The following is a 23,458-nucleotide window of genomic DNA, read 5'->3' as shown; positions in this document are numbered from 1 at the left end:
CTTCAAGTTGACATGAAATTATGTAACCACTACACTGTTTTATCACAAATAAATATTACCACTCCTGCTTTTTTGATTACCATTAGCTTGATAGATGTTTTCCATCCTTTGATTTTTAGTCTTTTTGTCTTGTGTCTAAGATATTAAAGACAAATATCGATGGATTGTTTTCTTATCCATTCTACTTTCTATCTCATGATTGGTACATTAAATTCATTTACTTTAATTGCAATTATTGGACGGTATGAATTTGCTGCTGTCAATATGCTTTGGACTTTTTGTGGTGCTGTGATTTCTTTCATATAATTTTATCTGCTCAGCTTATTTTGTTTGTGAATTTTATTGTTCCTTTTCATCATTGTTGCTGCTGTTTAATTTTATTTTGTTTTGAAATTTGAAACTGTTTATTCCTTTTCTTTTAGGCTATCCTGTAGTCTGTACCAGGGTACAGACCGTGTATTCTAGCTTGAAATCTGCTTGACTTCTTCAACGTTGGGAACTTCTGAAGCTGTACTATTCTCTCTTTTGTAATCGTCTTACAAAAGTATAATTGATATCTCTTGTTCTCGGTTTCAGTCTTATAGGTTTGTTTTCCCTTGGATACTTTTTTATATTTGTTTTTAAGACTATGTGGTGGTGTTATGTATGTTAATCTGCAGTTATTTCTACTGTTGTTGGTTTTCTTACAAATCTTTCCATTTCTGACTATCTGGAAATATCCCAGTTTCCCCATTGTATTTGAGGGGAAATTTTGCTGAATATAGAGTTCTTTATTTCTTTCTTACTATTTTTAGTATATGCACTGCAAAGCAAGTGCTATAGGATTGTTTCTTGATGGGCATTTTTATTTTTTTCCTTTGAGTTTCACATATGTATATTCATTACCTCTTGCACACCTGGTTTCTGCTGAAAAATTAAAGCAAAGTTTTCTTAGTTCTACTTAAGATTTTTTATTTTAACATACATTTGATTTTTATACAAACTACCGTCAGGATTCTTTCCTTGTCTTTGGTTTTAGAAGTTTGATTTATGATCTATCCTGGTGATTTTTTTCTTGTGCTGTCTTTCTAGGGGGTTCGTTCAGCTTCCTGAATGCTTGTCTTTTCACCTTTCGTGTTTTCTTCCAACAATTCTGAAATTCTCTCTGTTCTTTTAATTTTGTTCTTCTAGTTTGGGAATTGCAGTCACACATAAGTTATTTCGCTCGGTGCCGTCTCACATGATTCTTAGGCCTTCCTTGGATTTGATTGTTTTGGTTTAATGTTCCTCTAGCACGGTGGTCCTCGGCCTTCCTCATGCCGCGACCCTTTAATGCAGTCCCTCATGTTGTGGTGACCCCCAACCATAACATTATTGTCGTTGCTGCTTCATAATTATAATTCTGCTACTGTTGTGAATTGGGTGACCCCTGTGAAAGGGTTATTTGACCCCAAAAGGGGTCATGACCGACAGATTGAGAACCGCTGCTCTAGCAGGTTAGTACTGAGATTGTCTTCAAGCCCATTAATTCAGCCTTCCATTAATAAAGCTTTACTTTTTTCTCTCTTTCAATGTATTATCTGAAATCTTAGTATTAGTCTTTTGGACTTCTACTTGCTATTTTTGTATAGCTTCTAACTTTTCATTAACTTTCTTAGTTCTTGTTTCTCTGGATTCTTGTAAAGGTTTGTGGGTGTCTGTTTTCCTTTGTCTTTTTCTCAGTTCATTACAGGAGTCTAAAATACCATTCCCTTGATTTCCTTATCAGGTATTTCTGTGCCTTTTTCAACTGAGGAAGGTCTTTTAGCTCTGTACAGCGATTACTTCTTGTTTCTTCATGAGAACTAAAATTGTTATCCCTGAGACATTGTGGTGTTGTCTTAGTATCCCCTGATGATTGTGGAACCGTAACACTCACCACCTGCCTCCTGGTGGGCTTACTAGAAATATGAGCAGGTGAGCAGCAGCTCTGGTCGCTGCTCGTGTAGCACAGTAGAGGGCAGGTGTGACTGGTGTTTGGGCTGTTCATTGACGGTCAGGGAGAACAGGAGTGGGTAGTTTGCACCTACCAATAGGTGTGAGCCAAGTGGGATAAGGGGATGGGAAAGCCCAAGGGAAGAAAACAAATACAAAAAAGGAAATTAAAAGCATAAGCAGGGGAAAGCAGATAAACAACAGCAAGAAAAAGAATTCAATATGGGGAGGTGGGTAAGGAAAACAACCAAAAAACCAAACTCACTGCCATAGAGTTGATGCTGACTCATAGGGATTCTGTAGGACAATATAGGACTGCCCCTGGGTGTTTCCGAGACTGTAACTGATTGCAGGCGTAGAAAGCCCTGTCTTTCTCCCGAGGAATGCCTGGTGGTTTTGAACTGTCATCTTCGCAGATCACAACACAACTTGTAACCACTGCACCACCAGGCTCCTCGGTAAAAACAAAATGGGAAAAATGAAAACTAAGGCAGGGGAAACAAAAGAGCAAAATGAAAAAGATAATAGTAAAGAAAATATTTGTAAAGGAGAAAGAAGTATGGGGCGGGGGAGGAGAAAGAAAGGCTAAAAGGAAGGAAAGGAGAAAGCCGGGGCACTGGTAGGACCCAGAGTGCAGGTGTGCCTACTCTGGCGCCCTCTGCCAGCCAAGAAGCTCATGGGGTGGGGTGGGGGTGAGGGAAGTCTAAGAATCTCACCATTTTTCCTGCCAGCCTAGCTGAACTCAGAATCCTGAACCAGAAGTATTTCATACAGGCTCGGTGGTGGCTGAGGTCATGGTGCTTAATTCCCAGAGAGGAACTCGTCTGGGCTCAGAAGGCAGCTGGGGCAAGGCGGTAGTTTATGGAAGGAGTTCTTGCCTTACTAGGGTGGCAGGCCCTAGACCAGTTGTCTGCCACTGTGCTCTCCACTGTCCTGATGAGATGGAGCTCACAGACGTCCAGACAAGGTGGCTGTGCACCAGGAACTGATTCATAAGGACACAGTTGTGACTGCGGCAGAGCAGAGGATGAGTAACTGACTTCTAGGTGGGTGAGAATGAAGACTCGTCACCAGTAGGGTGTGGGGGATAAGCGAGGAGCTTATCTTTCCTGTTGTCAGCCACTGGTATGGACCTGTGTGCTAGTTCTGAGCAAGTGGAATGGATTGTGGCCACTTGGTTTCAAGCAAGCCACCAATTCACCCATCTTTCTCTTCTCTGGCCACTTTTATTCAGCCAATCTCTTCTGAAGCACAGGGTCCTAGAGTTAGCATCGCTATCTATTTTCTCTGTTTTCCATTGCCTTTGTTGTAGAGGGTCTTTTTTTACTTAAGTGTTGTTACTTATATGCCTAGTTCACCATCTTGCCAGAAGTCCCTCAATAATAGGAAAGTTGTCATGTGTTTGTTATTATGAACCATTGTATACACCGCAACCATGTGATGTAATGGGGTTCCTGAGAGTTATTCCTACCTATGGGCTGTACATAAGTTAGAGATTTGTAACCCGGGGGCTGTCTGTGTAAGAGGCAGGATCTACATAGGTTGGAACAAATATCTATAAAAAACGTTTTAAAAGAAGATCAAGATGAAGCATATAAAATGTCAAAGTGTAAAAATTAGGTAGAGGAGAAGGAATAATTTCATCAGGGAAAGGGAGGGGCACAATGACACTGGCTATTCTAGGAGAGCACCGGGGCGACGGTCAAGCAGTGAGATCCTACTGGGAACATATTTTTATGCCATGAGACTTGCAAAGATAAATAATAAAGCTCACGTCTTGTGGAGGAAAGATTGTTTATAACAAAGATGTTTATAACAAAGTCAGTGAGAGGAAATGTTATAGTGATTCAGAGAACCATCTTTGGCTGTCAGGAAAACGAAGAGCATTTTTAGAGGGGAATAGTGTTTTAGATGTTGTTGTCAGGCACCGTTGAGCTGGTTCCAACTCATACTGACCCCATGCACAACAGAATGGAACACTGCCTGGTCCTGTGCCAGCCTCACAATTGTGGCTGTGTTTGAGCCCTGTTGCAGCCACTGTGTCCGTCCATCTCACCAAGGGTAGTTCTCTTTTTCGCTCCCATTCTATTTTGCCAAGCACGATGTCCTCTTTCAGGGACTAGTCTCTCCTGATAACATCCAAAGTATATGAAATCTCAGTTCAGTGTCTTTGCTTCCAAAGGATCATTCTAGCTGTACTTCTTCTAAGACAAGATTTGTATGTTCTTCTGGAAGTCCATAGTACTTTAAATATTCTTTGCCAGCACCATACTTCAATGCAACGATTCTTCTTTGGTCTTCCTCATTCACAATCCAACTTTCACATACATATGAGGAAATTGAAAATACCATGGCTTGGGTCAGGTTCACCTTAGTCCTCAAAGTGATACTTACCCTTGTTCTTCAACATTTTAAAGAGGTCTTGGGCAGCAGATTTGTCCAGTGGAATACATCATTTGATTTCTTGACTGCTATCTTTATGAGCATTGATTGTGAATTCAAGCAAAATGAAATCCTTGACAACTGTGATCTTTTCTATGTTTATCATAATGTTATCTGTTGGTCCATTTGTGGGGACTTCTTTCCATTGAGTTGCAATCCATACTGAAGGCTGCTGTCTTTGATCTTCAGCAAGTGCTCCAAGTCCTCCTCACTTTCAGCAAGGAAGGTTTTGTCAGCTACAAATCACAGGTTGTTTATAAGCTAATTAGCTTTTGCAGAAAGTTTGCCAAATCTCCCAAGTGTAAGATATAGCTGAGAAAGTACTATTGGTGACCCTTAAATAAATGGAAGTCAGTTGTTTGTTATAAATGATGGGGTCAGAAACAGAAGCAGTGATGGTGAAAGCTTAATAACCTTGAAGGGAGGCAGTAGGGAGACCATCTATTGTTGATGGGAGAAAGGGACCCACTATGATGCTCCCGGCTGAGACAATAACGTAGTAAGGCCCAGAAATGGTTGTCCTTAACCATGTTTTTCTTATCTTTTTTCATGCTAGCCAAGAAGGATCAAGAAGGTGGAGAAGAAAAGAAATCTGTGCAAAAGAAAAAAGTAAAGGAGTTGAAGGTGTTGGATTCAAAGACAGCCCAGAACCTCTGTGAGTAACTCTGTCACCCCAGCAGTTTGCCTTGCGAAGCATTTCTCTAAGAGCTTCATTCTGGAGGCTCCAGGGCCCCTCAATATGGGACTCGGATTTGCTGAGTTGCTGCTGTATGCCAGGCATTGTGGAGTGAACTTCTGATTTCTTGTTTGTTGGACTGCAAACTTAGTAGCGGTTCCTGGCAGGCAAACAGGCTAAGACTTTCGGTGAGTTCCTTAGTTGTGTAGTTTGTAAGAGACAACTGGCATTTGACTCCTAGATTTTCTTATTTCAGGGCCCTTATTATTTCCATTGTATCCACAGAATATCTACTATAAATGGTCCAACCACTGTCAACTTTTTCGTAGTTTCTGATAAATACTTACTTAACTGCAGGCACTGACTTGACGTTACTAAAGCTAAAACAAGTTTGTAGTTCAGGATCAGCTCTGTAAACCGTATGCTTTGTGCGGCAGGATCAGTATTTCCACGTCATAGCAGCAGTGCCCGAGTCTGCGTGTGCTTATTTGACAATAACCATAAATAAGTTATTTGTTACTGTTGTTCACGCCAACTGTTGAGCTACCTATATTATGCTATTATTTCAAAAATAATACGCAAGTTTAATTATTATTATATCCAATTAAGTGATGTAGTTATGAAAAACAGAATTCAAGTAAAGAAACTAGTTTAGAGTAGAATGGTCTAGGAGAGAGGGGGCTTAGTGATTCCACCATCTGTATGTGGTGCATTGTGTTTGAGACACAACGCTGAGTAAGAGTACAGTCTCTGTGGTCAGGGACCCCGTGTCTGAGGAGACAGGCAGCCAAGAATGACAGCCCAGAGGACAAGCGCTGTGTCAGAGCGGTGGTGCTAGGAAAGGAAGGCTCTGGATCAGAGGGCCAGATGGTACCGCAGGGCAAAATCCTAGAGGACTTTCAGGTACAGCTAACTGAAGGCCCCGTGCGCGTGGAAGAGTGGTGGAAAAGAAGCCTGGAAGAAGAGCAGGCACAGCTCAGAGATGCTGCAGGCTTCTGTCCCAGACCACTGCAGTGACGTGACTAGCACAATAAAGCAAGTCACACCATTGTTTTGGTTTCCCAGTGCTTCTAAAAGTTTTATTTATACTATACTGTAGTCTGAATATACAGTAACATTAAGAGAAATTTTGAAATATTCTGAGAGTTAGCAAAATGTGAGGCACAGTGATAACAAAGTAAGTACAAGCTGTTGAAAACTTGGTGCAGACAGACTTGTTCAAAGAAGGGCTGCCACAACGTTCCTTTTGTACAAGTGCCTGTGAAGTGCAGGAAAATGAAGCATGCTTGTGTCTAAGAACGGAATCATGAAATAATTTTCATAGACTTAGTTTGAGAAGTCTGGATTTTAATCAGGGAAGTGACTATCACAACCCTTTGTCATTTCCAAATGGTTATTTGTGACTTTGAGGCTGGTGTGCTAGGGCAGACAGGTACTGTAACTAGAGACGTCATTGTGTTAGTCTAATTAAAATAAGTAACAAGTGGTCAGGGCCTGAAACTAGCATAGTAAGGGTGAAAAGGAAGACAAAAGCTATTAAGAAAAATGAATTAATTCAATATAGCAGTTGTCTGAGAGGAAGAAGAAGGTGTTTCTTGGATTTAGATCACTGCGGACCTAAATGTCAGCATCCTAGTGGTGCGGTGGCATACATGTTGGGCTGCCAACTGCAAATTCAGCAGTTCAAACCCACCAGCCCCCTCAGAGGAGAAATGTAAGGTTGTGTGCTCTCAACCCTAGGGCGCAGGTCTGTTCTGTCTGACGAGGTAACTGTGAGTTGGAATACTCATTGGCATGGTTTGGTTTGGTTTTGGTTTATGGAAAGTGGGTGGTACTATTTACTAGACTAGGAAAATCCAAATGGACCAAGTCTCTCTGTCCTGTTTTGATTTTAGGGTAGAACTTAGGTGCCTATAGGACGACTCCATGGGATGGGTTTTAGGCATGTGGGTGTAGCAGTCAGGAGGGATGTCTGGGCTGGAGATAACAGATTGAGAAGATGCCATTTGAATGACAGGCTCAAAGGGTATTGGAAAACAGCAGCCAGTGAAAACAGTACCGCCTAGTCCTAGGAAGAGGGAGTGGTCGACAGTGTCAAATGAGGACAAGGATTAAGTAAAACCAGGACAGGACAAGTATCCTTTGGATTGGGCACTTGACAGGTCAACTGCCTACGCAAGAATAATTTTAGTATAACCTGAAAGTAAAAACACAGGCTCTGAAAGTTTCGATTTAAGAAAAGGATGGAGCATGGAATGTCTGTACTTGTTATATTATGAGTAATGTAAAACGGAGGCAATATCTTCCCATATTCAGAACTATTATCTGATTCAGTAAAGACATCATGTCATTGATGAACAAGTGGTATCCTGGCATATGTTTTTGTCTTGCTCAACATTGTAGGAAAAATGAACAACAGCACAAATGCCAGCACCATACACATTTGTCACTTGCGACCCTAGCTGGATATGCGCTCACCAAAAATCAGTGAAAACATTCTGTGAGACTCAACTGACTGGAACTTACAATAGGGCATTGTGTATTTTATTACTATTATTTGTAACTTGCTACCCATTCTTTAACACTAAAATGTGTAATAAATGTGGGGGTGTGTATTCACTTTGGAAGGCTGTGGAATCAGTTCCATATTTAAGTTTTAGGACTCCATACTAAGCAATATGACCATAGATGAGTAGCTTAACTTCTGTAAGCTTTAGTTGAGCTAATAATATCAGCTTGCAGGGATTATATGAATAAGCTTAATGTATGTAGATTGCTTATTGTGTTTAAGATAGTATATTTTACTCATTATTTGTTGATGGTACAGTGGATAATGTGCTCACTGCTAACTGAAAGGTTAGAGGTTCAATTCCACCCTCAGAAGAAAGGCCTGTTTAGTGATCTGCTCCTCCAGTCTTGGTCATTGAAACACTCTGGTCCTAATTCTGACTAACATGAGTTGAAGTTGACTCAGTGACACTTGGTTTGAGTAGTGGTTTGTTGGAAAACTCATTGGTGCTGTAATAAAAGAAGCCACATTTTCAAGGGTTAAAGAAGAAATTAGGGCTATGGAAGCACACACAAAAATAGACTAATTAATATATATTAATATATATATATAAATGCTACCAAGTGAAGGAGAGAAGAGCAGGGGGTCAGGAAGGACTTTTCTTGTTAAGAAGAAGAAACTTGATTGTGAATAATGGAAGACCAGTTTAATAATGAAGGGCGCCTCTTCTGTTGAAACAAGCAGAAAGGATGAGTACATGGGCAGAGTTTTAGATACATTTAGCAGGGGTCCTCAAACTTTTTAAACAGGGGCCAGTTCACTGTCCCTCAGACCCATTGGAGGGCCGGACTATAGTATGAAAAAAAAACTGAACAAATTCCTATGCACACTGCACATATCTTATTTTGAAGTAAAAAACAAAACTGGGCAGAAACACCCAGCGGGCCGAATAAATGTCCTCGGTGGGCTGCCTGTGGCCCGCGGGCCGTAGTTTGAGGATGCCTGATTTAGAATCTTGACAGTTTTCTTCAAGGCGATTCTAAAACAGTCCTTGCTTAAGCCTTTCTAAGCTTCGTTTCTACTGAAGCACCCCAACACGGATAAGTTCCAGTTGGCATAAGGGAAAGCTGGCACATTTTCACCAATGGCTTCATTTTTTTTCTCACTGACAAGGAGCCTGGTCTTCTCTGAATATACGAGGAAATGGTGGAGTTGTGAGAATGGAGATCTTTTGAAGGAACTTCTGAGCGCACATGGAGGGTGGCCTAGCGATACGTGAAAGAGTACTAGGCAGTGCTGAAGTCCCAGGTCTCACTGCTACCACTAGTTCCAAATCAGAGACTCCAAATGCAGAGTTCTCAGTAGCAGTGCTCGTCCACCCAGGTGTACAGGTAGAGAAAGGAGATGCTGGATTCACCAGATACTGGAAAGAGAAGAAAACAAGGGAATTGGGAGTCACAGAGAAGGCAGAATAGAACTGACGCATCCAGAGAATAGTCTGCAAACTGAGAGACTCTTGTGAGCTTGAAGAGTGAAATGAAAGATAAAAAGTGTTTTTAAGGAATGGAAAAGGCCATTTAAGACTCAGAGCCATTCAAGGCAGTGGCTTTCTGGATGGGGTTGTGGGAGTGGGGAATGAAAACGGAGTGGGCTGAAAGTCTTTGATGTATGTAGCCACAGAGGATCAAAGACTTCCTGTGTGCGCAAAGGCACAGAATTAGGATGTTTTTGGAGTGTGGTCCATGGACTGTATTGCTGAGGTGGGACATAAATGGAGTAAAGAGGGAGAAAGCGCAGGGATGGGACCCTTACACATAGGAATTAAGAAAGCACTTGGGTTTTAATTATATAGGCAGAAGGGAACTACCCGAATTTTTCTGAATGACTTTAAGCAACCCCTCTTCGGAAGGTCATCCAGCATGGTTTGTAGAATGGAAGGGACGAGTCTAAGAAGACTGTGTCTTTGTATCTCGTGTTCCGGCAGCAATCTTTCTGGGGTCCTTCCGAATGCCCTATCAAGAGATTAAGACTGTCATCCTCGAGGTGAATGAGGCTGTTCTAACGGAGTCTATGATCCAGGTAAGGAGCAAGCTTGTCTTCTGCATATCTATAGATTACCCTCTTCCCCTCTGCTTAACTACGGAGGGCCCTCTAGCACTGTTGACTTGGAGGAGGATAGGTTTAGAGAAGCTGCCATCATGGCCTATGGTTTGCTATTTTCTGGTATATTTTCAAAAGTCATGCTATCTCACTAGCTGTCTCTACCCCTCCCAACACATATTTTCTTCTTAATGGTCCATACACAGGCAATAACTTAATGGGAGGGTAAGTAAGAGTCAGGTGAATGCTCAAATTGTCGGCTCCTCCCCCTCGAACTGAGTGAAGCCACCTCCTCTCTTGCAGAACCTCATTAAGCAGATGCCAGAGCCCGAACAGCTAAAGATGCTTTCCGAACTGAAGGGCGACTACGATGACCTGGCTGAGTCGGAGCAGTTTGGCGTGGTGGTGAGTGAGTTCTGCGGCCCTGGCCTCTTCTCCAGCCCTGCCATGCAGAGCAGGCTGGGTGCTTGCCCCTCACCTCCGGTCTAACTGGAACCTATCGTTCTCTCTCCCCTGCTCTGGGACACTCCTCCTCCCCGGGAGGCTCCAGCCTGTGTGTGTTCTCACTTCCTTCCATGTCAGCATCTGTCATGGAATGACTTGTCTTCTCTGCCAGATGGGCACTGTGCCCCGGCTGCGTCCGCGCCTGAATGCCATCCTCTTCAAGCTGCAGTTCAGCGAGCAAGTGGAGAACATCAAGCCAGAGATTGTTTCTGTGACTGCTGCGTGTGAGGAGTTACGTAAAAGCGAGAGCTTCTCCAGCCTCCTGGAGATTACCTTGCTTGTTGGCAACTATATGAATGCCGGCTCCAGGAATGCCGGTGCCTTTGGGTTCAACATCAGCTTTCTCTGTAAGGTGAGCTAGCAGCTTCAAGCAGGACAACAGAGTGGCAAACCACTGTTGGCTAAGGAGGACTGACCGTTTCCTCTCTTCACGGCCAGCTTCGAGACACCAAGTCTGCAGATCAGAAGATGACGTTGCTGCACTTCTTGGCTGAGTTGTGTGAGAACGACTACCCTGATGTGCTCAAGTTTCCAGATGAACTTGCGCACGTGGAGAAGGCCAGCCGCGGTAGGGCAGGACGGGTGAAGGGAGATGGTTCTGGGCCTTGAAAGCCTCCACATGGGGAAGGAGTCAAGATACAGTCCAGGCTGTAGATCATTTTCAGTTGGTGGTCTTTTTAGGAGAGGGTTTAGACAAGGTGTCTAAGCCATAGGAGGATAAGGCAGAAGAGAAGTCGTCATAGGTCCAAATGGGAAGCACTGATTTCAGCAAAAACCGCCTGGGAGGATGGCAGGTGTTTCCGGTCGAGGTCAACACTCACTGCTTCTCTCCTGCAGAAAGCACTGATTGGCTTAGGAACAAACGCACAAACGAGCGGAAGCAAGTTTTGACCCTGCCTTTCAAAAAGTTTGTGGAAAATGGAATTAAAAACTAATGGAAGTTTTCCATGAAGTTTTTTTTTAACTCTCTTGTATTTCTATGTATTTCTCTTTCCTTCAAAGTCCCGTTCTCTAAAACACATGGGACTCATGACCCCAGAAGACTTCATAGATTGTCATTAGAGTAAATGAAGCCTTCTTCTGTTCTCGATACTGTGTGCCTTGTAAAGACGGGGGCTTCAGCCACGGAGTAACGAGTAGTCTCACTGGAAAGATATAAATTTAAATGTAGAAAATGGCTAGAAGAGCCCATAAGAAAGCTAAAATAAAAAGTACCAGTGTGTGTGTATAGACACCGCTGTGACCTAAAGGGTCTTCGGGCTGGGATGGGTAAATTCTTGCTGTCTACTTTTGTGTTTTCTGTAGTTTCTGCTGAGAACTTGCAAAAGAATCTCGATCAGATGAAGAAACAGATTTCTGATGTGGAACGTGATGTTCAGAATTTCCCAGCTGCCACCGATGAGAAAGACAAGTTTGTTGAAAAAATGACTATATCCTTTCTTGCAATGAGGGCAGTGCACCCTACGAGGGGAAAGAAAACTTGTTGAGGGGAGGAAGGATAAGCCGGAGAGGGCTAATGCTCTTATCGTTTTTTCCCTCTTAAAATGTGTTTCCATCAAATACACAGTTGTGGGCACACTTGCATTGTTGGAGCAAAAGTAGACCAACCATGCAGATGAGATGAGAGTCTCCCTTGATCCCCTGTCCCGTGCCACATCCCTCCTGTGTACACACAGACGCACACACCCCTCTCCTGGTGTACACCTCATTGACTTATACTGTATTGCTTTTGCACATATTGTTAGCGACCTCGCCAGAGCAGCATCTGCAGAACAGCCTCTTGCTCAGTTGCTACCTCCTTTCCCACAGATGCCTCATGGTTTAGGGTGTGCCGTTTCTCTGTTTTGGATATTCAGATGTCTTCTATTTGACTGGCACACGCCGCACTGGGGGACATCCTTGTGCATACCAGCATGCATCTGTTTGAGCCTTTCCTTGGTCTTGGTCCTTCACTCCTTGGCCGCACAGCTTCGTGAAGGATGCCCAGGAGCAGTATAACAAACTGCGCATGATGCATTCGAACATGGAGACCCTCTATAAGGAACTGAGCGAGTACTTCCTCTTTGACCCTAAGAAGGTGTCTGTGGAAGAATTCTTCATGGACCTGCACAACTTTAGGAATATGTTTTTGGTGAGCAAGGGTACCTTTTGAGAATCTTTCTCATTCTCCACTGGGCTTGCTTGGGTGAGTGTGTGGATGTGTGCATGCCCACGTTTTCTCACCTGATCCCCCATCCACCCCACAGCAAGCAGTCAAGGAGAACCAGAAGCGGAGGGAGACAGAGGAAAAGATGCGGCGAGCCAAACTGGCCAAGGAGAAGGCCGAGAAGGAACGGCTGGAAAAGCAGCAAAAGAGAGAGCACCTCATTGACATGAACGCAGGTGAGAGGTGAAGCAAGGCAGATGGGTTAGGACAGGAACTCTTGGAATGCTTCGCTTTCCGGAATTTAGAGGCCACCGAGACTAGCTCGTGTTCGGGTTCAACTCCTGGCAAAATCCTTTTTGGCAGCTGCCTTCTACTTCCGGTGTCTTGGTGCTGGACTTTAACTCAGAGTCTGGTATGTGTCCTCACATTTTCCGTGCTAAAATCCTTCTCTCTCTCTCTCTCTCTCTCTCTCTTGCTGGTTCTGGTATGATGTCTCATCTCTGCAGTAATTTCAGTACTGCTGTGACACGTGCTCTTTCCTTCTGCCTGTCCAAAGGTTGCTCTGGCCCGTCTCGTGTCCTCTGCTAAATCTTTCGTTCCTTTCCCCCAGAGGTTTCCCTGGCCTTCTCCCATGTTTTAATGGAGTCTCGCCCTCCCTCCCTTTCAGCTTACTTCACAAAGTACTGTGTCTCCAGTACCTTAGCACAACTGCCCACACCAGTCAGCTTGTAAATGAGTTGAGCTTTGGGAGGGGAGGGGAAGGGAGCTGGCCACCCTGTTCTTTCTCCAGCAGAATCTGTTTCACTACCAGAAGCATGTCTTTGTTGAAACATATGGCCTCAATTACTGGCCCTCTGTTTCCTGTCTGCTTCTTTCCTGCTGCTGATTCTCTGCCCCCTGCCCCCCTCTGTGGGCAGCAGAAATACAGCATGCATTGCCCAGGGCTCTGAGCTGATGCCACCCTTCCCTGAGCCTGAGAGGTCACCGGGCTTTGGGTTGGCATTTGCGCACTCTGCCGAGCACAAAAGGTGGGGGGTGCTCTAATGCCTCAGCTTCCAGTTCTGCTGTGCTCCTGTGGACCTGGAACTGGAGCCTGAGGGAAGCAGCCTGCTTTCTTTTCTGTGTGCCTTCTTAGGAAGCAATTACCTGCCCTGATCCCAACGGCAAGCAAGCTTTGTTCTCACCATGCTGTGCTGCTAATATTCTTCACCTTCCCTTATGCCCCAGGCCTCCAGGGAAGGCCCCCAGGTTCTATCTAGGAATCCAGTATGGACAGGTGAAAGCCAGTGGGATGAGGGCAGCACCCGGTCAACAGGTGGCGTGGTGGACCTTGCCCTGGCCCTGGTCCCCCAGGGCAGGTAAAAGAAGCTGGAATTGGAATGTAGGTCAGTTGCAGTGGTGGTGTGCAGACAGCAGGTGGCGCCATGAGCAATGAGCCCTGGGCTGAAAGCTGGCAGCCAACTGGCTTCTGAGGATTTTCTCAGTTTTAGGTTTCACCACCCTGAGCTGTTGCCATGGAAACCGAGCCTGGTTGGAGCAGGGATTCTATATTAACTCTTTGTGTTCCAACCAGGATGCTCCTCATACTCGTAGATCTGAATTCAGGAAAATACAGCCACTGGAAGCAGCGCTTGGCAAAATGCTCTCACTGCCAGCAGCCTCTCATCAGTCCTCAGGCTTGCTCTCAAATGACAGCAAGGCTCTCCATTAGAGGCTTCTTATGCATATTGGACTGAAAGAGCAATAGTTCCTTATGGCTTTCAAAGTCCCATTCCCTGTACCTGTCCTCGTCTTGGAGTTGGGCAGTTCTGTATGAGAGGGAGTCACTGGGCCCTGCGGGAAATATCTCAGGATAGGCACAGACAGGAGGCTTCCATTGTTTCAATCACTTTTCCAAATAAGCCCAAGTCCACGTGGGCCGCTGAGATTTCAGGTTGAGCCCTCTTTAGCTGGTGTTAGCTGCCAGTCCCTACGGGTGAGGGGACGCCACTAGTATAAGGGGCGGGGGGGGGGGGGAGCTTGATATTTGCCAGGCTGCTCAGGCTGAAGAGCACCTCTCCATCTTTGTTCATGACAGAGGGCGATGAGACAGGAGTGATGGACAGCCTTCTAGAAGCTCTGCAGTCAGGGGCGGCATTCCGCCGGAAGAGAGGACCCCGTCAAGGTAAGTAATCACCTGGGCCTGCTAGTCTTGGGCTGGAAGCAGGTAATGATGCTTCCACCACCACAACTCCCACCACAAAGTGCACCTAGCCTTCCTCTCCCCATGTTAGAAAGGCTCTATCTACTCCACTGACTAGAACCCAGAGCTGGAGGGCCTGATTACAAGTCAGTGGCATTTGAATATTTTGCGGTTCCCCACTCTTGGTCCAGAAGCCCAGATGAGGGGAGCCTGGCTGCAGGACATAGGTGTGGGTGCGTTTGATGTAGGGAAGTACAAAGCAAATAGAAGTCAGTCTTGAAGGTCATAAACAGAAAAGGTGTATAAAGAGAACTAGTAATAGAACCTATCAAATCCTATACAGAAGGTGAGGCACCCTGGTGCCAGATGTCAGGATGTAGAGGAGCAGTTCAAAGGAGTGCACTGTCTGAGACCCACCTGTTGGCCTCCACTGTCCCAGTCCCTCCCATCCCCCAACCTCTCCTGATCTTCAGAAGATTTAAATGGATTACAGTGAACTAGAGTTTTAAGAATTATGAGGATAAGAGGACAAATTATCCAGGTATTAATCTAGAGCAGGATCAGTGGATAAATTCTCTCTAAGGAAAAAGTCCAGTGGCCAAGTGGTTGGTCTCAAAGAAAGGACCGTCAAAGCTACCCTCAGATGGGTTCCATCTGCATTGTTGTGTCTGCTGAAGACCACTCGGGACCAGAAATGAGACTTCTCTCGTCGGTTAAAATGTGGGAATCGCAGGGTTCCATGATCTATCTAGAGCGGTGCTCCCTAGTCTCCGGCTGCTGCAGGATGAGATCTTTACCGGGAGGTCACTGTAAGCACACAGTGTGTAAGTGTCGGACTGGAAAGAGGCCCTTAAGATCATGAACTCAAGATCCTGGCCCAGAACTTACAGGCCCTGTGTTTCATCTGCAATGCGTCGTTTTCCATACTCCGAGGGCAACTAGAGGGAAATTCCTGCTGAGGGTCTTTCTGCATGACTTCAGACCCTTCAACAAACAGAAGACTCTCTGATCACAAGTCTGCGCCATTTTCTGACATTCCTTCAGCATGAACTCTCTGGAGGGAGAGGAGCTAGGGCTGGCGGGCTGGCGGCTCTCTGGGAAGGAGAGAGTGGTCTTACCGAGCAGTATTTTCCGGAGAGAGGAGGCCTAGAAGCAGGTCTTTTGTGTTTAGTCTTCAGAGTCATTGCTTCCTACCAACCATATAAGGCAGTGTGGCCTTAAATTAAGCCTTTCCAGCCAACTGAAAGTACTGGTGCATCTCACTGCTTTCCACAACCCATTCAGCTCATTGTCAGTCGATCAGACTCTTTGTTGGGGAATTCCCTTTTACGCTTCTTCCTGGGGAAGTGTACAAGAATCCCAGATGCTTCCTGCACACAGACAGCCAGTCATCAATGGCTTCCCTCTCCAGGGGGCATTCTCCAGTCCCTCCCGAAGTGGAAAGCCAAGGCTTCGAAACAGATTTGGGTGGAAGTCAGACTCCTAGTGGAGGCCCCAAATTAGTCAGATGGCTGTCTCCCAATACAAGAGGGAGCAGGAGACTTCTGTTAGGAGATAATTAGGTGAAAGGGTGAAAATGGTTTTGGGGCACACACACACCCCTATTTATTCATCTATCTATCAGTTTATTTATTTAGATCATTTTATTGGGGGCTCTTACAACTCTTATCACAATCCATTGGGTCAAGCACATTTGTGAAAATGTGTATTTTAAATTAACCTCAGCCTGTAACTGTCTTTCTGCACTGTGGGTTCACTAAACACACATGAACTTATCTGGAGACTTCATCAGGGTAACATTTCGAGTTACTATGATAAACTTGTTTTGGGTGGGGCGGGGTGGGGTGGGGTAACATTCACCGTTTGTAAAGGGATGAGACACCATTAAGCATCAGAGGGAGGTGCAAAGAGCATAGGATTAGGTAGGGCTGAAAAGACCCACATCCACCAGTTAGCTCTGATCCTGTCCTTCACACTCCTCCGGGACAAGATGAGTGTTGGGCTAGAATGGTCTCAAGGGTCTTCCAGCTTTAATGGGTTTGGGCTTTTGGATTCCTCTTGGGGGTATGGTGGTAATATGAATAAGATGCAAAACAAACAAAATTAGCTGGGCACAGAATGCCCCATTCCCAAAAGATGAAAGGCTCTGGTGGCTGTAGGTTCCCCCAATGGCTGCTGGACTTGGCTGTTCCACCACTTGCCCGGCTGTCTCTGACTGTCCCTGTGGCGACTGCATTGAGCACTCACAGCATATCTGCCTCACAGACCTCCTCATTCAAAGACGCCAGCCTTTTCCTCAGAATTTAAAGGAATATTGTTTTTAAAAAGCCTTCTAGTCTCTGCAGTCTTGAGGGAATGACCAGTACACAGAGCCCCACTGAGGAGCTGGAAGAGGAGGGTTACTCTCCGGGCTGGTTCATTAAAAGCAACACGTAAACTGCTATGATCTGCAGGGTGTGCGAGAACAATGGGTTGAGTGTCAGGGAGAAGAATTCATATGATTGTATTACAGCTACTATTTCAGGCTGATGATTGAGTCAGCTTGTGGTTTTAATGACTCAACTTTATCTCCATGTCTGATTGGTGGCCTCTTGTATAAAGGCCATCTGTTCCCTGGGGTAAAAGTCAAGGGAAGAGAGAAATGCATCTCTCTCTGCCTTTCCTTCTCCCTCCCACTTCCGAGTGTCCCTATAAACTCCATAGCACTCATCCCACTTTGAGTTGGGAGACTTGAAAATCCTCTAGCGGTCAGCATTAGCCTCTTCCTCCTGTTGCCATTAAGTCAACCCTGTCTCATAGTGACCCTGTCGGATAGAGTACAACGGACTTACAGGACTCCCTTGGCTGTAGTCTCTAAGGAAGCAGACTGGTACATCTTCGCCTTGTGGAGTGGCTGGTGGGTTCAAACACCAACCTTTGGCTGGCAGCCAAGTACTTAGTCACCGTGCCACAAGGTCTCCTAGCAACGTCACAGATAAAAGGAGCTGATACCCTGATAGCATCACTGACTGATCTAGGTCTGCACCTGTGGTTAATGACGGAGCAGAAGTGTCGTCTACTTTGTAAACCAAGTCCAGGGCTGTTCTCACTAAACTTACACAACTAGACAGGAGGCGGCAATGTCGGGGCCTTCTGAGTGGGCCAGATATTTTTGTTAATAACTTCCAGAGAGGAGACTTTCAGGCAGGATATATTTGCCTCAGGTGTCTTTCTGATGGCCACTTACATAGACAAGGTTGGTCAGGGTGTTCCCAGTGCTCCACTTGTTTCTGTGCCCCCTTTCCTAAAAATAGGACAATTCTAATTAGGATAGTTTCCGACAATAAAGAGTTTTTAGGATGGTAATGACTGCCCCATCTGTCCTAGTTTCCTCTTCCCTAAGGAAGCTTGTTAACAAGAGCACTTCCTCTTTAGTAGTAATTCCTATTGGTGTTTTAGGAAAGTCCTTTTCCAAATCATTGACCTTTTTCTAGTTCATCTCTACTGCTACTCTGTGGTTGATTTTTGTTGCTCTTTTTATCCTAGGCCACTCCTAACTTCCGAGAATCTTCCCTCAGTGAGCCCTGAGCACTGTCTCATGAGTGTTTCCTTTCCTCCACAGTTTTATGAGTACCGTATATACTCGAGTATAAGCTGACCTGAATATCAGCGGAGGCACCTAATTTTACCACAAAAGCTACGTTTAAAATGTGCTGGAAATTTCATCTTATACACGAGTATAGATGGTAATAATCTTCCATGATCCCATATAGTCAAAATACTTATCTGGTGCTATTACTCCATTCTTATCATTTTAACAAGTATCCACGTTAGGAAAAAGAGGAGAAAGGTCATTTTTAATTTATTATTCAAGCTTCTGAACATAATTGTGGCAGGGAGACAGAATAGTAGCGGGGATTCCTAGATATTGCTGATTCTGTTGTCAGTTCCAACAAGAACTATGTCTCCTGCCTTAGGCCACATCACATCCATCCCTAGTATGCCTTTTCCCTGTCACAACAGTGTACCTGCTCAGTCTCAGGTGGGTAGCAAGAACTGGTACAAGAAGTTCATCAGGAAAGCCAGGAACCCCAGGCAGCCTGCCACCCGGCTCTCACCCCTTCAGACTTCATTTGGTTCTCTGAACCCCAAGAGCGTGCAAAAGGCTTTGAATCCCTTGAGCATAAACGCTAAAACTGCCGTTTGGATGTGGTATACCTCAGGGAGAACAGGGTCCTCGGGGAGGGACTAGAGAGAGGCAAGCCCTGCCGTCAGCAGTGTGCAGAGCGGGGTGAAGGCTGCTGGAGGTCTTTGTGTGGACTTGCCCGCGTACCTGCAGACCTCAGCCCAAACGGGCTCCATTTTCTTTGCCTCTCGGCCTGAGACGATTGAGTAAAACCTGGTGGCGGCCAGTTAAAGGAGGACCCTGAGTGGTCAGCCTGTACCGTCCCAGGTGGGAAGCTGTGTGAGCTGAGAAAAGCAAGGCAGCCTCGGTGAGTGCTGGCTCTCCAGGTGTCACTCTGCCACTCTGTGCTCTGTGACTAATCGATGGCGTGGTCTCTCTGAAATTCCCAGCACGCAGGTAGGTCATGCCCTCAGCGTCATAAGCAGGTGAGTTTCTACAGCTGTCCCTCAGGGTCTTCACCATTCCTTTTCCTCTTGTTAGACAATCCCTTGTGCCCCTGGGAGGAGGAGGAGGAGGAGGAAGATACCCAAAAATTGGTAACCTGTGAACATGCTTTGTGCTCCCTGCCTGCCTGTGTGTAGCCTCTGCCTGGGTGAAAACACACTGGCTCTGGGGCCCGCCGACAGGGAACTGGCAGCCCATGAAAGAAGACCCTGGCTCTTGGGTGCCATTTGGCTGTGCTCTACCTAATGCTTTTGGCTGGTCCAAGGAAGCCAAAGGCACTCTGAGCCCTTTGCTCATTGGCTTCTTTGGACCTCTTCCTCCATCTTCATGTCTCACACCGGCCCCAGCTGGGTGCTGGCGAAATGGTTAGGTGTGAGGCTGGCAGCTCTCCAAGCTGCTCTCAGGAAGAAGTCTGCATCCATAAGATTTTACCGCCTTGGAAACCCTGTAAGGCAATTCTACTCAGTCCTGTGGGGCCACTATGAGTCACAGTTGACTCAGTGGCAACAGGATTGAGTTTGTTTGTTTGTTTTAGATTTCTTTGAGGGCAACTTAGGATGCACAAGTTATTACACACTCTGTTAGCGGAAGGGTTGGCACTCTGAACCAGGGCTATGGAGTAGTTCGGCCCAGTTCAGACGTGGGCAAGGAAGTGACCCCAGAACAAGCCTGAGATTTTTAAATTCAGATGAGCTGTAGAGAGAAATGGTATTGACGTAGAAATCATGGTCACAGCCCTGCTAGAAACGTTCATCTTCCTTGCAGGGCAGTATACAGGTTGCATAGCAACCAAATCTCTTGCCCGCAAAGTGAGAAACAGCTGTCCTTGGATCAGACCTGGCAGTGTCCAGTACTGCTGTGACTGGCCTTCTGCACTTCCCTGGTAACCCAGGCTCTGCAGCAGGCTCCCACAGTGCTCGGCACCCTCTGGGTCCCCTTCGTTGGCCGACTTAACTAGTTCAACCCCCTGGCTTAGACCCACCAGCAGCCCTCAAAGGCAGGCTGGTCTTCTGCTTCCTGAAGGTCGCAACTTGGAGCCGTGCTCCTTTGCACACCTAGGGCACCAGGAGTCTGCGGCCGCTGGGTCTCTGCCGCCAGCTCTCCTGTCCCGGGCAGCTCCTTGTTTGTTTTTCAGATGCACAATAATTCACATGACCACAATTCACCCTTTTGAAGTGTACCATTAAGTGTTGTTTAGTCTGTTCACAAAGTCTTTCTTGTAACTACCTTCACTAGCTAATTCCAGGACCTTTTTACCAGCCCCCTGACACTGGGAATCTAGTCTCTATCTCTATGGATTTGCATGTCCTGGGCATGTCATGCAAATGGAATCGTCACCGTGTGTGGTCTTTGGTTCTGGCTTTTTTTTTTTTTTAATCTCAGACACTTTTTTTCGTGTACATGATGGTCCCTCTGCCCTGCTTCTAGGCATGAGGTGGGCAGAGTCCCAAGGAGCCATCTTCTTGTGAGAATACTGGGGCCATAAGTCTGGATTCTGTAAATAAATCAGCAAGAAGGACTTAAGGCCGGCTCCCAAGTTACAGCGAGCGCTCACGGGCGCACTGGTTCCCTTGGGGGTGAAAAGGAAAGCTTCGCAGTGCCCTAAGCTTTGCGGCTGGGCTTCTATGTAGAGGCCTCCTCCTGGGGGCCTCTCTTCCCGGGCATACTTTTCATTCTCTCCCATGCATGCCATTTCCTGTAGGGCATCTGTGTCACAGCTAGGCGTAGGCATATGGGCATCTGTGGGGTGGGGGAGGGGTGGAGTGTGATGTGCATGTGATGTCAGAGTGCTGCATGGCTCCTCCTTGCAGGGGTCCCCAGCAGGCCGCTGAAGGCCTTTCCCTGCTACAGACAACCTTCCCTGGGACTGACTGGAAGTGGTTGGTGTAGGAACTTTGAGAAGCTGCCAAGCAAGCGAAGATAATTCTATGTTCTAAGCTTTAAGTGTATTTAATTCCCGAAACCCTGTGATAAGGAAACGGGCTTTGAGTACTTCATCTCTCTCAGTCATGTAGCTAACACTTACCCCAGCCCTGCCTGTCTAGCTATATTCAGATGTTTCTCTTATTCTCACACAAGAAAGCAAGGCCAAGGCTTAATCTCTCCCTCCAAAGCAGAGCCTCTTTGCACTGGACAGGCATGTTTGCATGGCTCTGACTAACAGTCTGCTGTAGAGAGCCAGAAGGGATTAGAAGGGAGGCCTTCCCTCAATGAGATCTCTTGTGTCTTCTCTTGCAGCCAACAGGAAAGCCGGGTGTGCAGTCACTTCTCTACTGGCCTCGGAACTGACCAAGGAGGACGCCATGACTGCTGTTCCTGCAAAGGTGGCCAAAAGCAGTGAGGGGGTCTCCCCAATCCTGGAGGAGACCAAGGAGTTGGTTGGCCGCGCAAGCTAAGCTGGATCCTGCGGCCACAGCAGCTCCTCAGCAGAGGCCCAGGCTGCCGTGCCATGCAGCATGTGCCTAATGGGCCATGGGGACATTGCTCTGGGGTGGTCCCTCTAACCACCCTGATCCTGTCTTTCTTTTTGGCCTGCTGTTCTCTGTACTTCACCTACAGCTGCAGCTGCCCAGAGGCCAGGAGGAAAGGGCACTGGGGGAGAGGCTAGAGCCCAACCCATCCAGCTCTAGCTGTTGTCTTACCAAAGCAGGGTCCATGTCTGCTGCCTTAACCCTGTCTCTGTTACTCTGAGGCCTCCCTCAGACAAGGCCCGCCCGCTTCCTCAACCCGGGACTTCCCAGTGGACTTTCCCTAGGTCAATCTTGCTGGATTTGTGCTTTTCCTTTGTGGTTTCTCTGACCCTAAGAAACAGCATGGGCTTATGAGCCTTTGGGCTCTATCCCTCCTTTTGTTGCTGTCACCTCTGCTCTTTTCTCTCTCTCCTGGCTTTTATTTATTACTAGTGATGGGGCATTGGGAGCTGCATCCGAGGAAGGAGTGGATAAATCCCACCCATACCCACATTCCTGGGTAAGGCCCCAGTTTCGGCCAAGGCCAGAGCCTGGGGTCCATGAGGCAGTGCTCAGACACCGTGCAGTCCCAGCTTGCAGCCTGCTGTTATGCTTCTGCTTCATGCCCAGGCCTCTCTGGACCCTCTGCACTGGGCAACTGAGCCAAGACCCCTCCTCACCCCTCCCCAGCACTTTGGTGTGCCTCGTCTGGAGTATGGGCTGTATTGTGACCATCTCAACATCTCACCCTGTATGTCTCCAAGGAAATGGGAGGTGGAGCCTCCTGGCTGAGAAATTGTTTTGCAAATGGATCTATTTTTATATGAGAATTTTTTTTTAAAGAAAAATATCTCTCTCCCCCTCATCTCTGTTCCACAATGTAAGAGGGTTTGATGGTAGGTTTCTGAGTTCCTGAGTTTCTCACACAGGCCTCTTCTGGTCCACTGCACCTTAGCTCTCCAGCCTTTCTGACCCTTACGGCCACACAGGGTGCTCTCACAGCATCAGTGCTGGGGCAGGGGAGCCTCTTCTCGGGTTGAGCTGGGCAGGCCGAGACCTAGTGCAAGCTCTAAGACCACAGAGCTTTTATAAATTTAATATATTTATCGAGCCAAATGTGCTAATGCTAACTGGAAATTCTGGGGAGGTGGGCAGAGAGAGTGCGTCCACACATTGTACCAGTGAGCAGGCCACACTGTTCAGGGGCCTCTGCCACAGGAAGCTCAGCTTTTTTTGGCTCAGGGTGACACCTGGCCCCTCTGTGTGCTCTCTGAGCTGCCCACCCCCTAGGTCGGAGAGAATGGCACTATTAGGGCCTGGCCCAGAATTTTAATTGTTAGAGGGAAGCTTAGAAAACTTAAGGGGGCTGCCGGGAGACCCCGGGGCCAGGAAGAAGTGATTGCTAGGCCAGTTCAGCCCGCAGGAACCTGTGTATGAAGGGGCTACAGCAGCTCCATGCAATACTGTGGTACAGGCGCTATCGCCTCCTCCTCCTCCCATCTTGCCGACAGCTGGGACTTTGACCCTTTCTTTTTTAATCAACTTTTGCTAAGAAGCATTTAATAATAAAAAAAAGGAAGAAAAAGGGACAAAATGCAAGCCTATTTCCCGTGCCTCCTGGGCTTCTAGAATGGTCCTCACCTCCAATTTGTTGGGTTTGTTTCCAACTGTTAATAAAGCATTGAAACTACCGCCTTACGGCCGCTTTGGTAAATCTCTAAGCTGTTTTCAGTCTAACTCAGGTTCCTCTATTCTTTCTCACACACTACATGCACCTGGAAATCATTGCTAAAACCTTCATGGTATCATCCATCCTGTGGCATTCACTGGGCACAGTTACAGAGGTGAGCTCACCTCCCCACCACCCATCCCATCAAGTGGATTCGG

At 46.4% G+C, this 23,458-nt stretch overlaps 2 protein-coding genes across 2 annotated transcripts; both read left to right on the top strand.

Annotated features, from left to right (window-relative positions):
- Positions 1-4,955: 4,955 nt before the first annotated feature.
- Positions 4,956-11,686, top strand: LOC142439397 (protein diaphanous homolog 1-like). The gene is made up of 6 exons (XM_075541735.1): positions 4,956-5,050; positions 9,565-9,659; positions 9,984-10,085; positions 10,297-10,536; positions 10,623-10,752; positions 11,490-11,686. The coding sequence occupies exons 2-6, from the start codon at positions 9,588-9,590 to the stop codon at positions 11,669-11,671; spliced, it is 726 nt and encodes a 241-aa protein (XP_075397850.1). The 5' UTR covers positions 4,956-5,050; positions 9,565-9,587; the 3' UTR covers positions 11,672-11,686.
- Positions 11,687-12,132: 446 nt separating this feature from the next.
- LOC142439398 (protein diaphanous homolog 1-like) lies at positions 12,133-23,262 on the top strand. Its single transcript, XM_075541736.1, has 4 exons — positions 12,133-12,315; positions 12,431-12,566; positions 14,408-14,494; positions 21,360-23,262. The coding sequence occupies exons 1-4, from the start codon at positions 12,193-12,195 to the stop codon at positions 21,515-21,517; spliced, it is 504 nt and encodes a 167-aa protein (XP_075397851.1). The 5' UTR covers positions 12,133-12,192; the 3' UTR covers positions 21,518-23,262.
- Positions 23,263-23,458: the final 196 nt, after the last annotated feature.

The sequence above is a fragment of the Tenrec ecaudatus genome, chromosome 2 (assembly GCF_050624435.1).
Source record: "Tenrec ecaudatus isolate mTenEca1 chromosome 2, mTenEca1.hap1, whole genome shotgun sequence".
NCBI lineage: Eukaryota > Metazoa > Chordata > Mammalia > Afrosoricida > Tenrecidae > Tenrec > Tenrec ecaudatus.
Note: the sequence above shows the minus strand (reverse complement) of the source record. Positions and strands in the feature narration are given on the sequence as shown.

Coding starts and splice junctions, on each gene's coding strand:
- LOC142439397 (XM_075541735.1), top strand. CDS start 9,588: ATGCCCTATCAAGAGATTAAGACTGTCATCCTCGAGGTGAATGAGGCT. Junction 9,660..9,983: donor TAACGGAGTCTATGATCCAG/GTAAGGAGCAAG, acceptor CCTCTCTTGCAG/AACCTCATTAAGCAGATGCC. Junction 10,753..11,489: donor CGTGGAGAAGGCCAGCCGCG/GTAGGGCAGGAC, acceptor TGTTTTCTGTAG/TTTCTGCTGAGAACTTGCAA.
- LOC142439398 (XM_075541736.1), top strand. CDS start 12,193: ATGATGCATTCGAACATGGAGACCCTCTATAAGGAACTGAGCGAGTAC. Junction 12,567..14,407: donor CCTCATTGACATGAACGCAG/GTGAGAGGTGAA, acceptor TGTTCATGACAG/AGGGCGATGAGACAGGAGTG. Junction 14,495..21,359: donor GAAGAGAGGACCCCGTCAAG/GTAAGTAATCAC, acceptor CTTCTCTTGCAG/CCAACAGGAAAGCCGGGTGT.